Source organism: Salvia hispanica, chromosome 1, assembly GCF_023119035.1.
Source record: "Salvia hispanica cultivar TCC Black 2014 chromosome 1, UniMelb_Shisp_WGS_1.0, whole genome shotgun sequence".
NCBI lineage: Eukaryota > Viridiplantae > Streptophyta > Magnoliopsida > Lamiales > Lamiaceae > Salvia > Salvia hispanica.
The window spans coordinates 7,549,440-7,567,132 of record NC_062965.1 but is presented as its reverse complement, the minus strand read 5'-3'; the positions used below and the strand labels follow the sequence as shown (position 1 = coordinate 7,567,132).

Below are 17,693 nucleotides of genomic sequence, written 5' to 3'. Positions count from 1 at the left end.
CCATAGGTGTATTGCGTTTTATTTAGCTTCTCAATTTGTGAATGACGCATGTCCCTCATGCGTCATCAATTAATGAAACACATTAGGTTCATGTATTTTAGGCGACGACGTATGAGACTCATGCGTTTTTATATTTTTATTAAACGACGCATGAGACTCATGCATTTTCCTAACGCATGTGCCACATGCATCTCTATCTTAAACAAAATTAGGAGTCCAGACTCCAGAAGCATAAAAGACGACATTTTGTACACAAATGATATAAATTGAAACTTCATAATTTAATATTATAATTTCAAATATAATAGGACAATTTTATTTTTTTTTGACTAAATTCCATGTTTAATTTGAATGACTATTATTAAAAAACTATTATGCTATAAATTCCCTTAGCTTTAGTAAAAAAAAGTTATAGTTATTGGATAATAATAGTAATTATGCTAAAGTGTTTGGTGTTTAATTTGAACAAAAATAATGTAAAAATGATTGTTCTCATAGTAAATAAAAGTGATAGTAGGTAACATTAGCTATGATTAAAAGTGACAATTATTCTTTATTTGTTTTTATAGAAAGAATTAAACATCAGCCATTTCGTTTGTTTCTGTTTTGGTTTAAATTTATATGGTTGGAGTATATAGCAATGTTGTTGGAACAACAAAAATTGAGAGTGAGTGAGTGGGCTTCATTGTTCAGTAGGAGTGAGCCACGTGAAGGGAAGCCCGTGGCGTGCTAGTTCAATTATCTCCTCCCCACTATGTGATTCTCTACGGGACGAGACACCCGGGAGCGACCGTTGCGGATGTTCTTAGTAGCTTAGATAGGGTAAAACATGCGAGAGGCGTCATTGTACTGAACGCCAATGGATACATTAAACCATTCCTTTAATTTATTTTTACAGTTTACTTTTATCGAACGATCGAATGTCCACTTAGTGCTTCTGTAATTTTTTTGGTCGCTCATATGTAGATCCACACCCATAAATATTTTTATTTTCCTTATCAATATGGAGTATAAAAGAGTGAAATAATATCTTACAGTAAGTGGATTATTATTATATTTATATAGAGGCAATTATAAATATTAGAAACATTTATATCCAAGTATATTCTCTTTGGTTGGAGTGTGAGTATTTCTTTTAGCATTCAAAATTGTAATTTGATTTCGAAACAATCATTACAATTTTCCAACAAGATGATTAATAGATTTAATTGAAAATCATTTATAAAAAGATCCTATAATTATTCTTCCGTTTAATTTGCGAAGGACATTTCCGTCCATCCACACGGATCTACACAATTCTTCTCTTTTTATTATTTAAACAGAACACTTTTTGATCAAATTCTGGATTTAGCACTCTTTCTCCATCAACTTGAAATCAAGAAATCTGTTCATTAAAAAAAATGTTGTCTGTTTTCGACAAATCGGTGGCGAAAAGCCCAGATGCATTGGCGCAGCACCCACAAAATGAATCGCTCCCCGCACTCGAAGACAAATTCTTGGCCACCTATTTCTCGTCCGTACATCCCGGCTCCGTCATCATCAACCTTGCCTCCGCCGGATTCATGGCCTACTCTTCCGACAGACAAAACCCCATTCTCCCCAGGTATTTTTTTCTGAGAAATATTGATTCCCTTTTGCCAAAGAGACTCAAAACTTCATATATTTACCTATTCATTTTGCGTCATTGTTCAAAGATTGGATTTTTTTTTATTCATCTATTGTGAATGGTGGATTTTCTTCATGATCTGATTTATATGCCATGTGTTTGTAGTTTTAGCTAACTGAATATTAAATGCTGAGTTTGTGGATTTTTAGATTTTCATCTTAGGAAGTTTTAGCTTTTATTTTTATTTTTATTTTTATTTTTGTCATACCATTAGATTGTGCATTGTGAATGGTATTTTTATTGAATTTGATAGTCTACAATTGGTTAGTTTGATATTGTTAATTTGGTTGTAGTCCAAACTATAGCGATGTTTAATTGCAAAAGTTTCTTAGAATTGAAGTTAGTTGATTCATTTTAAGTAAAATTGATTTGTTTGGATGCATTGCAGGCTGTTTGCAGTTGTGGACAACATATTCTGTTTGTTCGAAGGCAACATCCAAAACGTCGCTCACCTCAAGCACCAGTACGGGTTATGCAAGACTGCGAATGAGGCGATCATCGTTGTTGAGGCTTACAGGACGTTGAGGGACAGAGGGCCGTATCCTGCTGATCAAGTGATCAGGGATATTGAAGGGAAGTTTGCGTTCGTCCTCTTTGATAGTGCTTCCAACAGTGCATTTGTTGCAAATGTGAGTAAAAAAGCTTTAGTCCTTCTGTCATTACAACTCGTATCTTGTTACAATACATCTAAGGTTGAACGTTTTGGGACAGGATGCTGATGGAAGTGTTCCCTTCTTTTGGGGGACTGATGCGGATGGCCATCTCGTTCTCTCTACTGATGGAGAAGTCGTGAAGCAAGGTTGTGGCAAAACCTTTGCTACCTTCCCCAAAGGTACTCTTTTCAATGTTGTATACATGTTTACATATACCTAACCAGTCTGGTAAAACTGGTATTTTTCGAGAATGGAATGAGGTGAGAACTGATTAATTTCACACAACATGAAAGAGTTATGAGAGTATTTGTTTGAGACACATAACTATACTATACTGCTTAAGTTGCTGATTGATCGTCTGTTCCGTGCATCTCCGGTAAAATCAAGAATCGTATTGTTGTCATCGTCACTTTTGATTATTATCATAGTGATGAGTTTGTTAGAGTCGGATATCACGAAATCGGTTCAAAAATATTCCTACAAAATTCCTCTTCTTTAATCTTACTACTTTGTATAATCAGGGTGCTTCTACACATCTTCTGGAGGCCTCCAAAGCTATGAGCATCCCGTAAACGAACTGAAGGCCGTGCCAAGAGTCGACAGCTCAGGCGAAGTGTGCGGTCTAACCTTCAAGGTGGACGCAGAGACTCGCAAAGGGAACACGGGAATGCATAGAGTTGGAAGCGATGCGAATTGGTCCAAAAACTACTAATCTACTTACTGACTTCATCATATTTATCTACTATGGTGTGATCAAATTGAGCAGTGTCACGTCTTTAATGCTTTGTAGAACAATGCCAATTTCTTACTGTTGTTGAAGCCATTTTGTTGGCATACATAAAAGCAATAATAAAGACTCTTTTCGAGCCATATTTTTGTTACATATTTCAATTTGACATAGGACTCGAGATATTCATCAAGGATATTCATGTGTTGATTATCGGAGAAATCATTAGAGAAGAGAGCGGTGGCAGAGTGTTTTGAGGAGAGAGATCGTTTCTCTACGTGAGACAAACCTTCAAAAATGATATTACCTCCGTCTTATAAAAATAGGGGAACTTTCATTTTTCGTCTGTCCCAAAATTAAAAGTAGTTCATTTTCATTTATAAAAAGTTATCCCAACTCATTACTCATATATACCACAACGTAACCATTAAATGCTAAAAACAATATAGATCCAACTATCTACTAACACTATTTTTAATACTCTTCTTATCCACTTTCTTACATTACCAATTATGCATTTTCTGTGTCGTCCTAAATATCCATATTTTTATGGTTATATCTTCATTATTGTAATTAGATTCTACGTATATTTATAATGTGCAGTGCAAAAACTTCTATAATTATAAAAATAAATCAAATATAAATAAACTAATCAAATCAAATTTTAACAAATTAGGGAAATAAATAGTAGTACTCTCTTTGTTTCATTAAAAATATAAACTCTTTCTGTTTCATATGTTTCATGTAGCACACTTCTATTTATGATGAGCTCCATTATCTATTAACAATGCTCCAATTACTTTTTTTTTCCTACTTCCACACTCCATCAAGAACCCTTTTTGGTGAAGAATTGAAGATTGAAGTTTCCACTATGAACATTCATCACGTAGGAGTATCTAGTTGCTTTTATTCATGTATTTGATTGAATTCGGTGTTTTAGGCTTGGTTTTCATGAAGAAAATCAGTAACTAAACCTTCATTGTAGGATTCTTGGTGAAGATGCACTAATTTCATAGTTTTTTCCAATTGATTTCGTATTTACCTTACTCTTGTATTGTTTGATTATTCTTGAACTTTATTCGTTCAGTTGAGTAGCTAACTATTGAATGTGTTAGGGTTAATTAGATTAAAAGGGGATGAAATAGTTAATTTTAAAATAAAAATAATTCACATCTTAATTCAATAGAATTTGGAATAGTTGAGGTTTTGTGTGAGGTCTTTGATCTTTTGATTCTTTTGGGAATTAGAGGTTAAGGGTTGGAAGGGGATTTCAATCTTAACATACTCCCTCTGTCCACAAACAATAGATCTATTGTTGTTCGACATGAGTTTTAATGTAGAATTGGTAAAGTGAGAAGATGAGGAGAAAAAGTAGGTAAAGTAAGAGAGATAGGTAGAAAAAGTGAGTAAAGCAGGAGTATGAGAGATGGAAGAAAAAGTGGAAAAAGTATGAAAGATAAAGTTTCTAGTTTTAGAAAGTGATCTATTTTTTGTGGACATCACAAAATGGCAAAAGTGATCTATTTTTTGTGGACGGAGGGAGTATAATCTATGGATTTCTCACCTCGAGAGGGGGTTTAATATACTATTGTGATCAACTTAACAACCTTAGAGACACTAAAAGGTAACACAAATTGATTGGATAAGAGCTTGGAATTATGCATCGGATCGTCGAATTCTACATTTTCTCCATATTATTTTTTCTCTTCTTGTTTATTTGTTCTTGTTTATTTATTTATTTTCTCATTATTGCTTTAGTAGTTGAATTAGAACAAAATCTTTTAGATTGTCTAGATAGTAGTCAAAGTTAGTTTATGGTACTTAAGTTGGTACAAATTATTTCTGTGGGATATGAAGCTTGCTATCTGCTACACTAACCTCATACACACTTGTGGGTATTACTTGTGTTAAAAATAAAATGAGTCAAGCCTATAATAGAAGAAAAGTGGATGGATAAAAATGGTGAGATGTGGGTACCCTTTTTATAAAGTAGTAATAAAATATGAGAATAATGAGTTAGTGGAATGTGAGGCCTACTTGCTATTTATAGTAAAAGTGAATCAAGAATCCTAGTCGCAGACTGACCAAAATAGCAAACCGAGACTCCTAAACGTTGAGAGTATATAAGGTTGTGAGTTGTAGAGGAGAATACAACGAGTAAAGCTCCCAAACACTCTTTTTATGTTTCATGCACACAATCATCACTTAGAATTTTAGGAGAATTTTGTTGCTCAGTTCTCAAAACCCATCAAGATCGACAGTGCTTAACATGTTCGATATGTTTCTACTCGCTAGGAAGAAGTTGTTTGTATCATCGAGGACAATACATCAATTCTTTGTTTGTTTTTCTATTTAATTGTAACAATTTCTTACTTACATGTGCGATCGATACTAGGTTGCAAGCCCCTATGCACCAAACCGTTGCAACCCGTGAATTGCTGCCCTTGCCACTTTTTATCAGCTAGCAATTAATTTTGTTAGAACTTTTACCTTTAATTAATTAATATCTAAAAGAGCCCTTCACTTTAATCATGGAGATTCCCTTTTGCATGAACCAATCTGCTCCTTCCAAACCACTGATTTCTCAATCTAAATACATGTTTTAGTACTATCTTCTTAATTGCAAATTGCACAATTAATTGATGCCAATTTGTTTGTATCTTATAAAGTCTAGAAGATTCCATATATATATATATGCATAACCCACTATCAATATGGATACCATTTGTGGAGTATAATCTATTAATATGACGATGATCAAGATGCATTGTAACCAAAATGTGACATGTTATCCTTTCGTATTCCATAAACATCAACATCTATCTTAAAATCCCTCTTAAGAGCTAGAACTTAAATAAAATATATTATAGTGTCAAGACTATATTGGTTTATGTAAAATCAAATCATGTGAGATCTATCGTGTGTATATGATGATAAGAATCATTTTTGGGATATCATAATAAATGGAACATTTACAAAAGATCAATATTTAAGGGAGAAAGCTAGGTAGAGTAGGGAAAGCAAAGCGAGTAGAAAAAAGAACGTTTCCTAGTTCCAAAAGAATAGAATTTGAATTAAAGAACAATTAGTTTAGTTTAATTATTCTTGAATGCTTAGTCCCAATCTGCACACCTAGCCTAGCTACATGAAACAAGTCATTTTCTTGATTTTCTAAATTGGGATTGGTCTAGCTGGATATATTTTGAATTTCTAACAATTTTGATTTCTAATAGCATGAGATATGAATAGAAACAAAGAGAAGATGCTAAAGAACTGACTTAATTTGTAGTACATCACTCCTCGACAGTGATTCGGAAGGAAAACAAATTGAACGTTGTGATGAGATGAGATGAGATGCCTTTTCAATTGCCACTTTTATGGGAACATTGCTATGCATCACTTTTAAACAAATTAAGCCATGAACAAACCATATGGTCCCCCTCTTATTATTTTTTAAGATGATTAGTAATGGTTCCCCATCTACTCCATGTGATGACTCAAACTCCCGACCTATTGAATGGAGGAGAAGTGTGTTAACAACTGAGTTGCGCTTCATCGTCACATGGTCCCCCTCTTGTTTGTAATATATGAAATCCCTCTTCTTTTAATGTGATAAGTAGCACACATGAGGCACATATTGTGGTATGTCACATTGTGTTGAGCATTATGATTTGTGAATTGTGAAGATAGCACATTTGATCATTTTTCTAAACTCAATGGTAGAGTTTGGGTACTAAATCATTAAAAGAAAAGAAGAAAGACAAAGAATAAACTTAATTAAAGGTGAAATGTGATTCTAGTCTTTAAAACATTGTATGATTCCCATATTTTTTTGGCAATATTTCAATTTTATGTGAGATTTCAGAAGTTATATGTATAATTTTTGTTCTAAATTACTATATACGTTCAATGTGGTTATTCCATGGATATAACAACAAAGCACACATCAATGGTGCATAGGCATATAAGAACTTGTAAATACATATTTATATACATATATGTCTCATTGTAGGAGTTTGAGAGAGAAAGGGTCCCCCACTCTCCAAGCCTAAAGTGAATAAATGCTCTTACAGAATATAGAAACTCTCACTAGCCTGTCTGAAAAACCTGCATGGTGGAGGTGGAGGCGTGACATTTTTTAAAATTGCACCTAAATTTATATAAATATTGGGACCACTTACTTACTAATTCATCCTTCTCTCACACTTATTACTAATTATAATATATTTGTAATATCCCATAGCTTTTTCCTTCACAAACATCTTATCTTTTTAGCCCTAAAACCATTCCCCCTCTTGATTCCTCCTACTCACCACCTCTACTTATACCCCCTACTTTGCCACTCCTTAATTCATCCATTACACAAACTCTCTCTTGATCACTTCTTTTCCCGCTCGTGCAATCGTGTCGGGTAAAGCTGCCAGCATGATCTAAGCTTCTCTTGCGAGTCGGGAAGGGAAGATTAGGTCATATGGCAGCTTCATCCTACACCGTTTAGCTCGAAGAAGCAAAACACACTTATTCTTCCTCTTTTTTCAAGAATTTTGTTGTGCATATCTCAGATCTTGTGGTAGTTTCAATCAATTTTGTTTGCAGAAGAAAACCCTAATTCTTTTTTTTTTTCCAATTTTAGGGTTTGTTTTTCAGGTGAGCAAGTATGTGTAAGGTCCTCTTCTTGCCTAATTTAGTTATTTTTCTCGACTTCAATGCTTTTGTTTTGTCTGCTTTATGTGGTTTGGCAGCTCAGCTGATTAGGGTTTCTGCTTTTGGTCAATTTGCTACTTATTGCTTTTCATGGGAAGTTTAGGGATTCTCATGTAGGAAAAATCATTCGATTTTTAACGAAAAATCTTAATTGTTTTCCTAAAATTGTTCTTAATTCTTCCTAATTGCTTCACTAATTCAAGAAACCCTTTATTCTTCATAGCTAATTCTTACCCTATTTCGTTTCAATCTTACTTTTACAGATTAGAAATTCCAAACAAGATTCAATCTTTCTATCTAGGGTTTTGTTAAAGAAAGATATATCTATTCAACATAATCTCTTAAGACTGGAAAAATTTCTATGAAAAAAATAAATATTGAGAATTACTACTAATGTTTAAAGATTTTTTTTTTTTGGCTTCCATTTAATTCCAAAAATTGGATGGGGTAGCAAAAAATATGTATATTTTCTGCACTATATATAGTTATATAATTTATTGAGCACATTCATAAATCATAATCACGGTTTTTATAGGAAGTTTCTGCAGTCTGTTTTATTTAAACTGATTGATCAGAAAATTGAATAAAAGTAGGCAGAGTCTGTCTTCTTCTCTCCACATTTTCATCTAATGCATCTTTCATTTTCATGTTCTATTTTTCACTTGTCACCATCCATATTTAATTGCATTTTAGGTAGCTTGATTTAGAAAACTTTTCAATTGCTCATTTTTGAAGTGGTACGTACAGTTGCTCAGACACTCTGTTCAAGAATTTTATTTTTTTCTTGATGGAGTATATCTGATCTCTAGAAGAATTTAGAATTAGGTTGAAAACTGCCTCTCATTTATCGAGAAATTCATTGTTTTTCTCTAACCCTTTTTATTTAAGAAAAAGAAAGGCAATGTGGCTGATATTTTCCCAATGCCAATTGCGACTTTGCGAGTGACTATATATTGGTATAACAAGTTTACATCGATTTTTCCTTGAAAAATTCAGATTGTCTTATATTGACAGTTTCAGTTAATTGGTTATGAAGATTTCGTCCTTAATTACTTTTGCATAATTGATATCAAAGAAATGTATATTTATGTTTTGGCATCTATCTTCTATGTATGTTTCGAACTAATTTTAAACTGGATATGAGATTTCCTTCGATCCTTAGCTAATGTGTAGTTATAAAATAATCAATATAGGAAATCGGAAAAATCAATATAGTGTTATATGATCGATAATCAATTATATAGTGACAGAATATATAAACAATATATACTACTATATGATTAAAAAATAAGTTGAAATATTGGTCACTCAGTTATGGCTACTAACAAGATTTATCGTGGATTATAATATTAATATGGTCAAATATACCCATGTAAATTATTTAGTACGACAATTATAATAATGGATGATCTATTAAATCTCATCCAATCCATATTCATAATCTGATAATTAAATTTGGTTTTAATTTTATACTAGAGGTCTAGTTTCATCCCAATTCACCCCTATTTATATAACAATTACTCCCTCCGTCCCACTTTAAGAGTCTCAGTTGAGTTCGGCACAGGTTTTAAGAAATGTAAAGGAAAGTTGGTGAAAAAAGATAGTGGAATGTGGGGCATATTTTTATATATTAGTTTTATAATAAAATGTGAGTGGAAAAAAGTGAGTGGAATGTGGGGCCTATTACCAATTATGGAATATTTCAACCGGGATTCCTAAAGTGGGATACCCAAAAATGGTAAATCGGGACTCCTAAAGTGGAACAGAGAGAGTATTAAGTCGTTATTATTCACGGTTTGAAGTTCGCGATCACTCTTGAATTAACCTGCCAACTTCAAAATTTAAAATTTTTTTGACTAATTTCTTATAAATATATTTATTTATTTATAAAAATATATAATTTCAAATATATTTATACATAATTTAATAAATTAATTACGAAATGTATTTGTATTAGTATTAGATATGTACAACTATATACTACTCTCATACAAAAAATTTATTCATATGTGTTTGCGATTGACTATGAAAAATCATTTGAGCTTGGAGAGATTAGTTAAATGAATAGTAATATTTTTTTTAATTCAAATTGAATAGGTCTATGTATTTGTATCAAATATTTTTTTTTAATTCAAATTGATTAGGTCTATGTATTTGTATCAAACATTTTTTTCTTAAGATAAATTAAGATTTTTAAATTGTTTATTTATAAACAGGATTTTTTGGATTGATGTGTTTTTTTATGGTAGAATGTATATATGCTCCATGAAGTATTCCTCTCCTTGTTGGGTTGAGATGATTCCTTTAATTCCATAAATGGTTTTGGTAGCTAAGGTTTCTTTGTGGCTTATCCACTTGGTTGAAGGGTGGAGATTTGCAGATGATTGCTTGGATGAAATATTACAAACTTTCACAAACTCGCAAATAACCCAGCTTGCGATAGTCGTTTGGTAGGCAACAGGGACGGATCTAGAAATTCTTAGCAAGAGGGCCAAAAATATACATGGAGAAATTTTAAAAATTAAAAAAGGTGTAATTAGTGGAAGATAAATATAAAAATCTCTATAATTGGTTATACATATATATAAAGAATGAAATATGAGTAAGGGTATTTGCTCCATCTAACTTAATGCTAGATCCGTACCTGGAAGGCGATATAATTCCACTTCCACGTACATCAAACAAAACTATAAACATATGATAAATAATCATAGTCAATCCCTTCTAACTGAAAAAATTTCATAACTTAATTCTATATTATATCTTTGATACTTTGAAAACCGAACAACAACTTAAAATACTCTTGTGATATTTGTCATGGGCTTATGGCATGTAGCTTAAGCCCAATCATTACCAATTTACCTACATAACTAAAACCATGTCCACCGCGGAATTCTAGGCCGGGCATGGGCCCAAGTGGCAGCCCAGGGCGCTTTCCGGTGGAATCTTTGCCATTAAATTGTTAAGAGTATTTAAGACTTTAATGTAAGTAATCAATTTGTAATTATATTTCTATGACTTGATATGATATTTATATTCATTGTTATATTTAATTTACTTCATTCTTTTTTATTTTTTTCTCAAAGTAAAACAAATAATGCAATCATTTTTTTTCTTTAGTAGTATGAAGTTTAATGGAGTACTAATAATTTTACATGATAGCTCACGCAAAATATACAAAACAAAAATATGTATTAATAATATTTTCTATCTAAAGACCAAGTCATAGATATTGACAAAAAATAGAAAGTGAAATTTTTGACATTAACAACTTTATTATGCACACCTATATTTATAATAATTAATATATAGATTAAATAATCATTGATCCATACGATTATTCAAAATTTCTAAAAATTTAAATTTAGTTGAGAAGAACTATGCGTATATTATTGTACGTACTTGTGAAATTAAAATAAATAATGCTAAATAATTCAAATATGCATGCCAAAATAAATTTAAATATCATAGTATGTACTCCCCTCATATAAAATATAAATATCAAAATTGTCTACTAAGCTATTATAAAATCTAAAATATAGTTAAGGGTTTGAGGTGTGCTATGGATTTTCATGATTTGATCCATTATTTTTACCCTATATATACCAATTGTATATGGTCTTTAATTAGGCAATAAGAAAATGATCTAGCTACAAAAACTAGTTCTAAATACGTAGTGTGTTTAGCTCGTGAGACTCAATTTTAGATGGATAATCATAGAATAATTAAATATAATTAATTTCTCCAACTAAAATAATCTCAAACTTCAATTTTAGATTATATTTTTTTATTATTTTATTTAAGAATCCGAACACCACCAACGTAAGTAATTGACTATTGAATAGTCTCGCGTGCAAGAGCCGTATGCGTCCAAATGGAATAGTCTCGTGTTTAAAAACACTGCAGTGGCTGAAATTTCTTTAGAGAACACACCACCAACTTTTCATTATTTAAATCTTGATAATATCCAAAGAGAATAACACCCATAAATCATAACCCACTCCCCAAAAGGCTAAAGTTCCTATTTTTTCTCCCCTCCTTTTCTCTCAATTACTGTTTTGAAACAGAAAAAAACCACTAAACTCCAAGCTTTATTGTGAGTTTTTAAGGGTAATGATACAGCAATACAGCTGAACATCTAAAAAGGTAGCATCTTTGACTCCTCCACGAATTCGGCATCTCTATCTGATTTCTGTTTGTTTTTCTCACAAGTATTATTGTTGGTGTTTGGTTTTACCAAATCAACATTGCTAAGATTATAAAAAGAGAAATAAAATGCAAAGTGGGAATGGAGTGGAGGCAGAATCAGTGGCGGCAGCAACAGATATGAGAGGGAAGCACTGGATTTCTGCTGAACTCAAGAGGCTTGACCAAGAAACTCGGTTCTTGGAGGTTCTATACACAAATTGGAGTTGTGTTTAATGATGTTTTCTTTGTTGTTTTATTGTGTTTCTGTTATTGGGATATTGAGTTTTTAGTTTTGGTGTGGTGAAATGTGAAGTCTTGATGTTTTTGTATGGTGCATTTTTATCATTTCAAAACTGCATATACAGGAGGAACTGGAGCAGCTGGAGAAAATGGACAATGCCTCATCTTCTTGCAAAGAGTAAGAATTTATTCAAATACTTACTCTTACAGTTACAATACATATTGAAACTCTCTTCCATTTTTCTTCCCAGAATGCTGACTAACGTTCGAACCAGACCGGATCCCTTGCTCCCACTGTAATTTTTACTAACTTAGAAGTATCATAAAATCAACCATTTATATGCCCTAAATCCTTTGTATATATCTGTTTTTTTCAGAACATTAGGGCCCATGAATCCAATCTGGGACAGATGGTTTGAAGGACCACAAAATTCTTCAGGATGTAGGTGTCCCATACTATGAAAGAACCAAGGCAGAAGATGTCATTTTAGTAGATCTATAATATTCTTTATCTTTATGAGTGATTGTGAACTTGATAGTATAACATTTTCATCAAAAACATCAATATGATGCTTTTTTCATTAACGTTATCTTAAGCATCAGCTTAGATCTTTGATAAAGACATAAAAAACACTGGGGATAGGTGTATTCAGTTGTAGTGAATTAGAAGGTACATCAGATGATTTGAGTGCTTCTAGGCCGTTGCTTTTCCAGCTACTCTTTGTGCAATCCAGCCCAAACCATCGTATAGGCCTTCACCAGTTAGTGCACTGCAAGCTTGGATGTGCCAGTCGTGATTCTTGATACTGTGAAGGGATAAAGCATCGGTTATCTCAGCAGGGGTCATGGCGTCCTTCAGATCCTGCTTGTTTGCATATACGAGCACTACTGCACTCTGGAGATCCTCGTTTGGAAGCAGCCCAAATAGCTCGTCTTTCATTATGGAGATCCTAGCTCTATCAGTGCTGTCTATCACTACTATAACCGCATGCGTCCCACAATAATAAGTTGTCCACGACTTCCTAAGCCTATCTTGCCCACCAAGATCCCACACCTGATAATGAGAGGGGAAGATTCAAATAATATTAGAACAAGGAAAGTCCTATTTACTAAAAAAACGAGTGTCTGAGTAGTTTTTACAAGGTTAAGTAAAATATACATTGGAAAATTCTACTCTGGTATATGTGAAGAAGACTAGTATCATGGCACCCATATTTATAGCTAAAACAATTTGTCAGCCCTAAAAGGTCGAGTTCTCCGACTCAAAACAATCTGTTACTATTTACACCTTTAGATCATATACGATATTTCAGTATATCCAGTAGTTATTGAAACGGTATGAAAAATCAAACAGATAAGCAAAATGGTTTCAGAATTCACACGCAGGCATGGAAAACAGACAATAATATGAAAAGGGGGAGCCTAATACATACTGCCACTAGTTTCAATAAAACCGGCAACTCTAGGAGGAAGTAGGAACCAACCATAAAATTAAGTTTTCACCATCATCAACCATCCTGTAATTAATTGATATCGCCGATCAACTTCAGGTTTTGAGATTACTGGCTTAGATATTTCCATAATACCATATCAAAGGTAGGCAACTAAAGATGGCACACAAAAACCAAACCCCAACATGTAGCCAACTGAGTTAAATGCAAGTGTCATCTTCCATTCAGGATAAAAGAAGACTGCAGCATTCATTTGTCGATCAATTTGATATAATAGGCATCCAAATAAACCACGAACGAAGAGAAACAGAGCCAAAGAAATGGGTTAAAAAAAAGCAACCAACCACTCACATATGTCAAGTAATTGTTTCAAACTAACTAAGCCAAGTATATACCTACTGAAATTGTGAATACTCATACCCAAAATTAGCCTAAATACACAATCATCATAGAGCAAGAATTAGGGGAATCGTATTAATAAAAATCCCAACTTGCATTCGAAACCCAATCGCAATTAAAATTAGAGGTGAAATCACGCACCTCAAATCGAATATTTTTGTAGACAACCTCTTCAACGTTGCTACCGACAGTTGGATGCGTGGTGACCACCTCCCCCAAATGGAGCTTGTAAAGCGTCGTCGTTTTACCGGCGTTGTCCAGCCCCACCACCACGATCTTGTACTCTTTTGCCGGAAACAACATGAACCACATCTTCGACATCAGCACCCCCATCGATTCCCTAAAAATTTCAATCCAACAACAAATTCAATAAATTCTGATTACTATACTGATTTTTGAGAATTTACTGAAATTAGAGTAAATAATCTGCCGAAATCTGCAGAGAGATAGCTGTGATTTGGTTAGGACTACGCACACAGTACGCAGGGATTATGATACCGTGAACGAATTCGGGTTTTTAAGATTGAAATATAGGTTGAACTTATATATATTAATTTTAAATAAATAATGAAATATAGGTTCAATTTATAAATATTACTCCCCCTCCGTTCTGACTAAGATGACACATTACTTAGTCGGCACAGGGTTTAGGAGTTATTGGTTAAATTGTTTAATTGGAGAGAGAAAAGGTGGGTGTAAGTATTAAAGTAGAGAGATAAAGAAAGATGGATATTTTAATAAGAGTGAGAAAAAGTGGTTGAGTGTATTAATTGGAGAGAGAAAGTTTCCAAAAAAGGAAATGTGTCATCTTAGTTAGGACAAACTAAAAAGAAAAACGTGTCATAAATGGGACGGAAGGAGTAATTTTAAATAAATAAAATATGAGAAGGAATAATTAGTGAATTGTGATATTTTATTATCATTTATAGTAAAAATAAATTGAAAATTTTATTTACGGACCGATTAAAATGGAAAAAAGTGCCTCTATTTCACTGAGAGATGGAAATATTTTGTAAATTTAATTGGATATTTTATAAGAAAAATTAATATTTTATGATTATATTATCCTTCTCATTAATTAATGTTAATCAAGCATTCTGTCGAGTTTCGGACTCAGTTTTATGAGAGTTGTGTTAATAGTGGGTAGTCTAATTGTGCATTTTGGCAGGTTGGTGTTATTCTAAACAGTGAGTTAGAGATATAATGTCACCATATCATAATAATTCTATGTCACTTTATCATCGTAAAGCTTAAATTAAATATGAATTAATTTACATTTATGTTATTTTAGAAAAAATATATCTTAGATTATGATAATTAAATTAAAGCATGCTTATTATGCTTATACTCGTATTTATTAGTATATTTATGGTTTTAATTAAAGTTAAAGTTTCAATAAAAGCACTTTCCTTTCCAAGATCTAGCCAGCCACACACCACTTTCGCGCGCATATTCAAAATTGTTGAGTAAAATGAGATGCACAGAATTGCGATAAAATTTATTGAAAGAATTTGTCAGGAAAACCAGATAGAGAATTTTAGAACATGAAGAACTTGCTGCTCTTCGCTTCCGTTGATCTGCCGCCGCTCTTCGCCTCTGAATACTTACAAGTCTTATTCTTTTGAGAGAGTATATAAATTGAAAAGTTTAGTTTATTTTATTTTTTATGTAATTATTCATTTAATCATTGACGTATAGAATTAGTTTCAAATTTAGGTAAATTCTATTTTGACTGCGGGCTAATTGTGTACCAGTTAATGATGCTGAACCCTAACCCATTTTGGATAGAAAGCTCTTCTGCATTTCATCCTTTTGAATATCAAATACTTATGATATCGATCGGTTAAACAAGTAGAAGATCATCCACAATCATGTTCGTTTAAGTTTTACTCCCTCTATCCTATCTTAAAATCCTATTTTACTTTTACCATAAATGGTAAGTAGGCCCCACATTCCACAAACTTATTTCACTCACATTTTATTATAAAAGTAGTGCATATAAGTGAGACGCATATTCCATTAACTTATTCAACTCATTTTTTTAAAAAAAGTTTAAAACTCGCACCCTATAACTTGTTAGGACTCTTAAGTTGGGACGGAAGAATATTTATATGTTCATGATATTATTTTATTATATATATTTTTTTATTTTAGAAACAATATTCATAAGATCTAAGAAAATGATATTTAATAAAATTAAATAGAAAGAATAAAGTAGAAGACATAATAAATTACTCAAGTGAAAGATAGAAAAGTACAGTAAAGTAGAAACAACCTATCTTTAGGGAAACAATAAAACAAACCCAATTGCAATTTGTTATGCAGAAGCCCAATACCAAGAATGAATCCATGGTGACACGAAAGCATAAGGCCCATGATACTGGCAAAAAATTTTAATGTTGGTACAGGTTGGAGTACTGATGGATTCAGTCATCACATCAACTCTAATCTTCTCAACTTGGTATTCTATTTCTGATGGATTCAGTCATCACATCAACTCTAATCTTCTCAACTTGGTATTCTATTATGCAAATGCGTAATTTCATCCACTTAATTTCCATTTTCTTCATAATGAAGAAAATAGTGAGCAATGGACTTATAATATGCATACACTTTTATAGGATTTAAACTATGCAGTTCAGTTGCCATGACACATTATCATATGATTATTCATCTAGGATTAAGTTGTGAGATTATTTTAGTTGGAAGGAGTTGGTAATAACTCATTATATTATTGTATGATTATTCATCTAGGATTAAGTCGTGAGATTCAGTTTCATGAATCAACACATGATACTCCACGCATTTAATTATGAAATATATATAATCTTGCAAATTGAATGCTTCTATATGTATCAATCTGCCTATCGCAAATTTAAAACTACCTTTTATTTAAGATCTATGGTATCAACATCATGTAGATTTATTAATAAATATATATGATTAACTATCAATGTTGATGACTTCCAGGACATCCTCCATAGGCCATATTTTACTCCTCTTCAGTTTTGGCTTTTCCTCATATCTCTTTCTACTGACCTAGTCACACTTGATATTTTTTTTTTATACATGCATTAATAGTATTTTACTGTAATTTCAGTTTGACATTGCAAATATTGATCAAGTCTTAATGTCACAAGCCAAGAATTGGCAGAGGAAGGTGAATTTGACAGGTTTGTCATTTTGCTTTGATATTTTCTTAATGAAGATAATGTCTCCCTTTTATTTAGTAAAAAACAACAAGGTTTTTGTTGCGGGTCGTAGCCTGCTCGTCTACGTGGGCCCGGAGGTTGGGGCGGGGCACTGGGGCAGCTACTTGGCATCCGTTGTCGTCTCATCAGGTGGGACACTACTAATGTTTCTTATTATCAATGGCGAATCTTGTTTAAGGCTGTTAGTAGTGATTGATGATGTTATCTTCAATTAGTATAGTTTTTGTGTTTTGGCAGATTGCAGTATGACTCTTTCAATGATGTACATGGATGCATCATAAACTATATTGCCATTTAATCCTATATTTTAACAAGATCATATATCTAAATAACCATTTTGTAGTATGATTCTTTCAATGCTTTACACTGATGCATCATAATTTATAGACTATAGTAGTATTATTACTATGTTCATGAGTTGGGGGAAAAGAAGATGGCTCCACTGATCCATGG

At 32.5% G+C, this 17,693-nt stretch overlaps 3 protein-coding genes across 6 annotated transcripts; 2 read left to right on the top strand and 1 right to left on the bottom strand.

Annotated features, from left to right (window-relative positions):
- Positions 1-1,341: 1,341 nt before the first annotated feature.
- Positions 1,342-3,189, top strand: LOC125201856 (stem-specific protein TSJT1-like). Its single transcript, XM_048100131.1, has 4 exons — positions 1,342-1,603; positions 2,055-2,295; positions 2,378-2,498; positions 2,841-3,189. The coding sequence occupies exons 1-4, from the start codon at positions 1,401-1,403 to the stop codon at positions 3,029-3,031; spliced, it is 756 nt and encodes a 251-aa protein (XP_047956088.1). The 5' UTR covers positions 1,342-1,400; the 3' UTR covers positions 3,032-3,189.
- An 8,532-nt stretch (positions 3,190-11,721) lies between these two features.
- On the top strand, positions 11,722-12,763 carry LOC125214801 (guanine nucleotide-binding protein subunit gamma 2-like). Of its 3 annotated transcripts, XM_048115999.1 has the most exons (5): positions 11,726-11,896; positions 12,006-12,142; positions 12,304-12,356; positions 12,430-12,474; positions 12,556-12,763. In XM_048115999.1, exons 2-5 carry the CDS (start codon positions 12,026-12,028, stop codon positions 12,638-12,640), a joined length of 300 nt encoding a protein of 99 aa, XP_047971956.1. In that variant the 5' UTR covers positions 11,726-11,896; positions 12,006-12,025; the 3' UTR covers positions 12,641-12,763. The 3 variants fall into 3 exon arrangements, with proteins under 3 accessions (XP_047972122.1, XP_047971956.1, XP_047972041.1); XM_048116165.1 differs by lacking the exon at positions 12,430-12,474 and having other exon boundaries at positions 11,722-11,896; XM_048116084.1 differs by lacking the exon at positions 11,726-11,896 and having other exon boundaries at positions 11,903-12,142.
- Positions 12,764-12,789: 26 nt separating this feature from the next.
- Positions 12,790-14,574, bottom strand: LOC125214659 (ADP-ribosylation factor-like protein 5). 2 transcript variants are annotated; one of them, XM_048115883.1, is made up of 3 exons: positions 14,504-14,574; positions 14,170-14,368; positions 12,790-13,232 (listed from the first exon to the last, which is right to left on the bottom strand). In XM_048115883.1, exons 2-3 carry the CDS (start codon positions 14,359-14,361, stop codon positions 12,873-12,875), a joined length of 552 nt encoding a protein of 183 aa, XP_047971840.1. In that variant the 5' UTR covers positions 14,362-14,368; positions 14,504-14,574; the 3' UTR covers positions 12,790-12,872. The 2 variants fall into 2 exon arrangements, with proteins under 2 accessions (XP_047971840.1, XP_047971766.1); XM_048115809.1 differs by lacking the exon at positions 14,504-14,574 and having other exon boundaries at positions 14,170-14,497.
- Positions 14,575-17,693: the final 3,119 nt, after the last annotated feature.

Excerpts from the sequence above, each read along its gene's own strand:
- LOC125201856 (XM_048100131.1), top strand. The coding sequence starts at position 1,401 with ATGTTGTCTGTTTTCGACAAATCGGTGGCGAAAAGCCCAGATGCATTG. Across the intron at positions 1,604-2,054 it reads CAAAACCCCATTCTCCCCAG|GCTGTTTGCAGTTGTGGACA; the intron begins GTATTTTTTTCT and ends GATGCATTGCAG. Across the intron at positions 2,296-2,377 it reads ACAGTGCATTTGTTGCAAAT|GATGCTGATGGAAGTGTTCC; the intron begins GTGAGTAAAAAA and ends GTTTTGGGACAG.
- LOC125214801 (XM_048115999.1), top strand. The coding sequence starts at position 12,026 with ATGCAAAGTGGGAATGGAGTGGAGGCAGAATCAGTGGCGGCAGCAACA. Across the intron at positions 12,357-12,429 it reads GCCTCATCTTCTTGCAAAGA|AATGCTGACTAACGTTCGAA; the intron begins GTAAGAATTTAT and ends TTTTCTTCCCAG. Across the intron at positions 12,475-12,555 it reads CCGGATCCCTTGCTCCCACT|AACATTAGGGCCCATGAATC; the intron begins GTAATTTTTACT and ends TGTTTTTTTCAG.
- LOC125214659 (XM_048115883.1), bottom strand. The coding sequence starts at position 14,361 with ATGGGGGTGCTGATGTCGAAGATGTGGTTCATGTTGTTTCCGGCAAAA. Across the intron at positions 13,233-14,169 it reads ACAAAAATATTCGATTTGAG|GTGTGGGATCTTGGTGGGCA; the intron begins GTGCGTGATTTC and ends TCTCATTATCAG.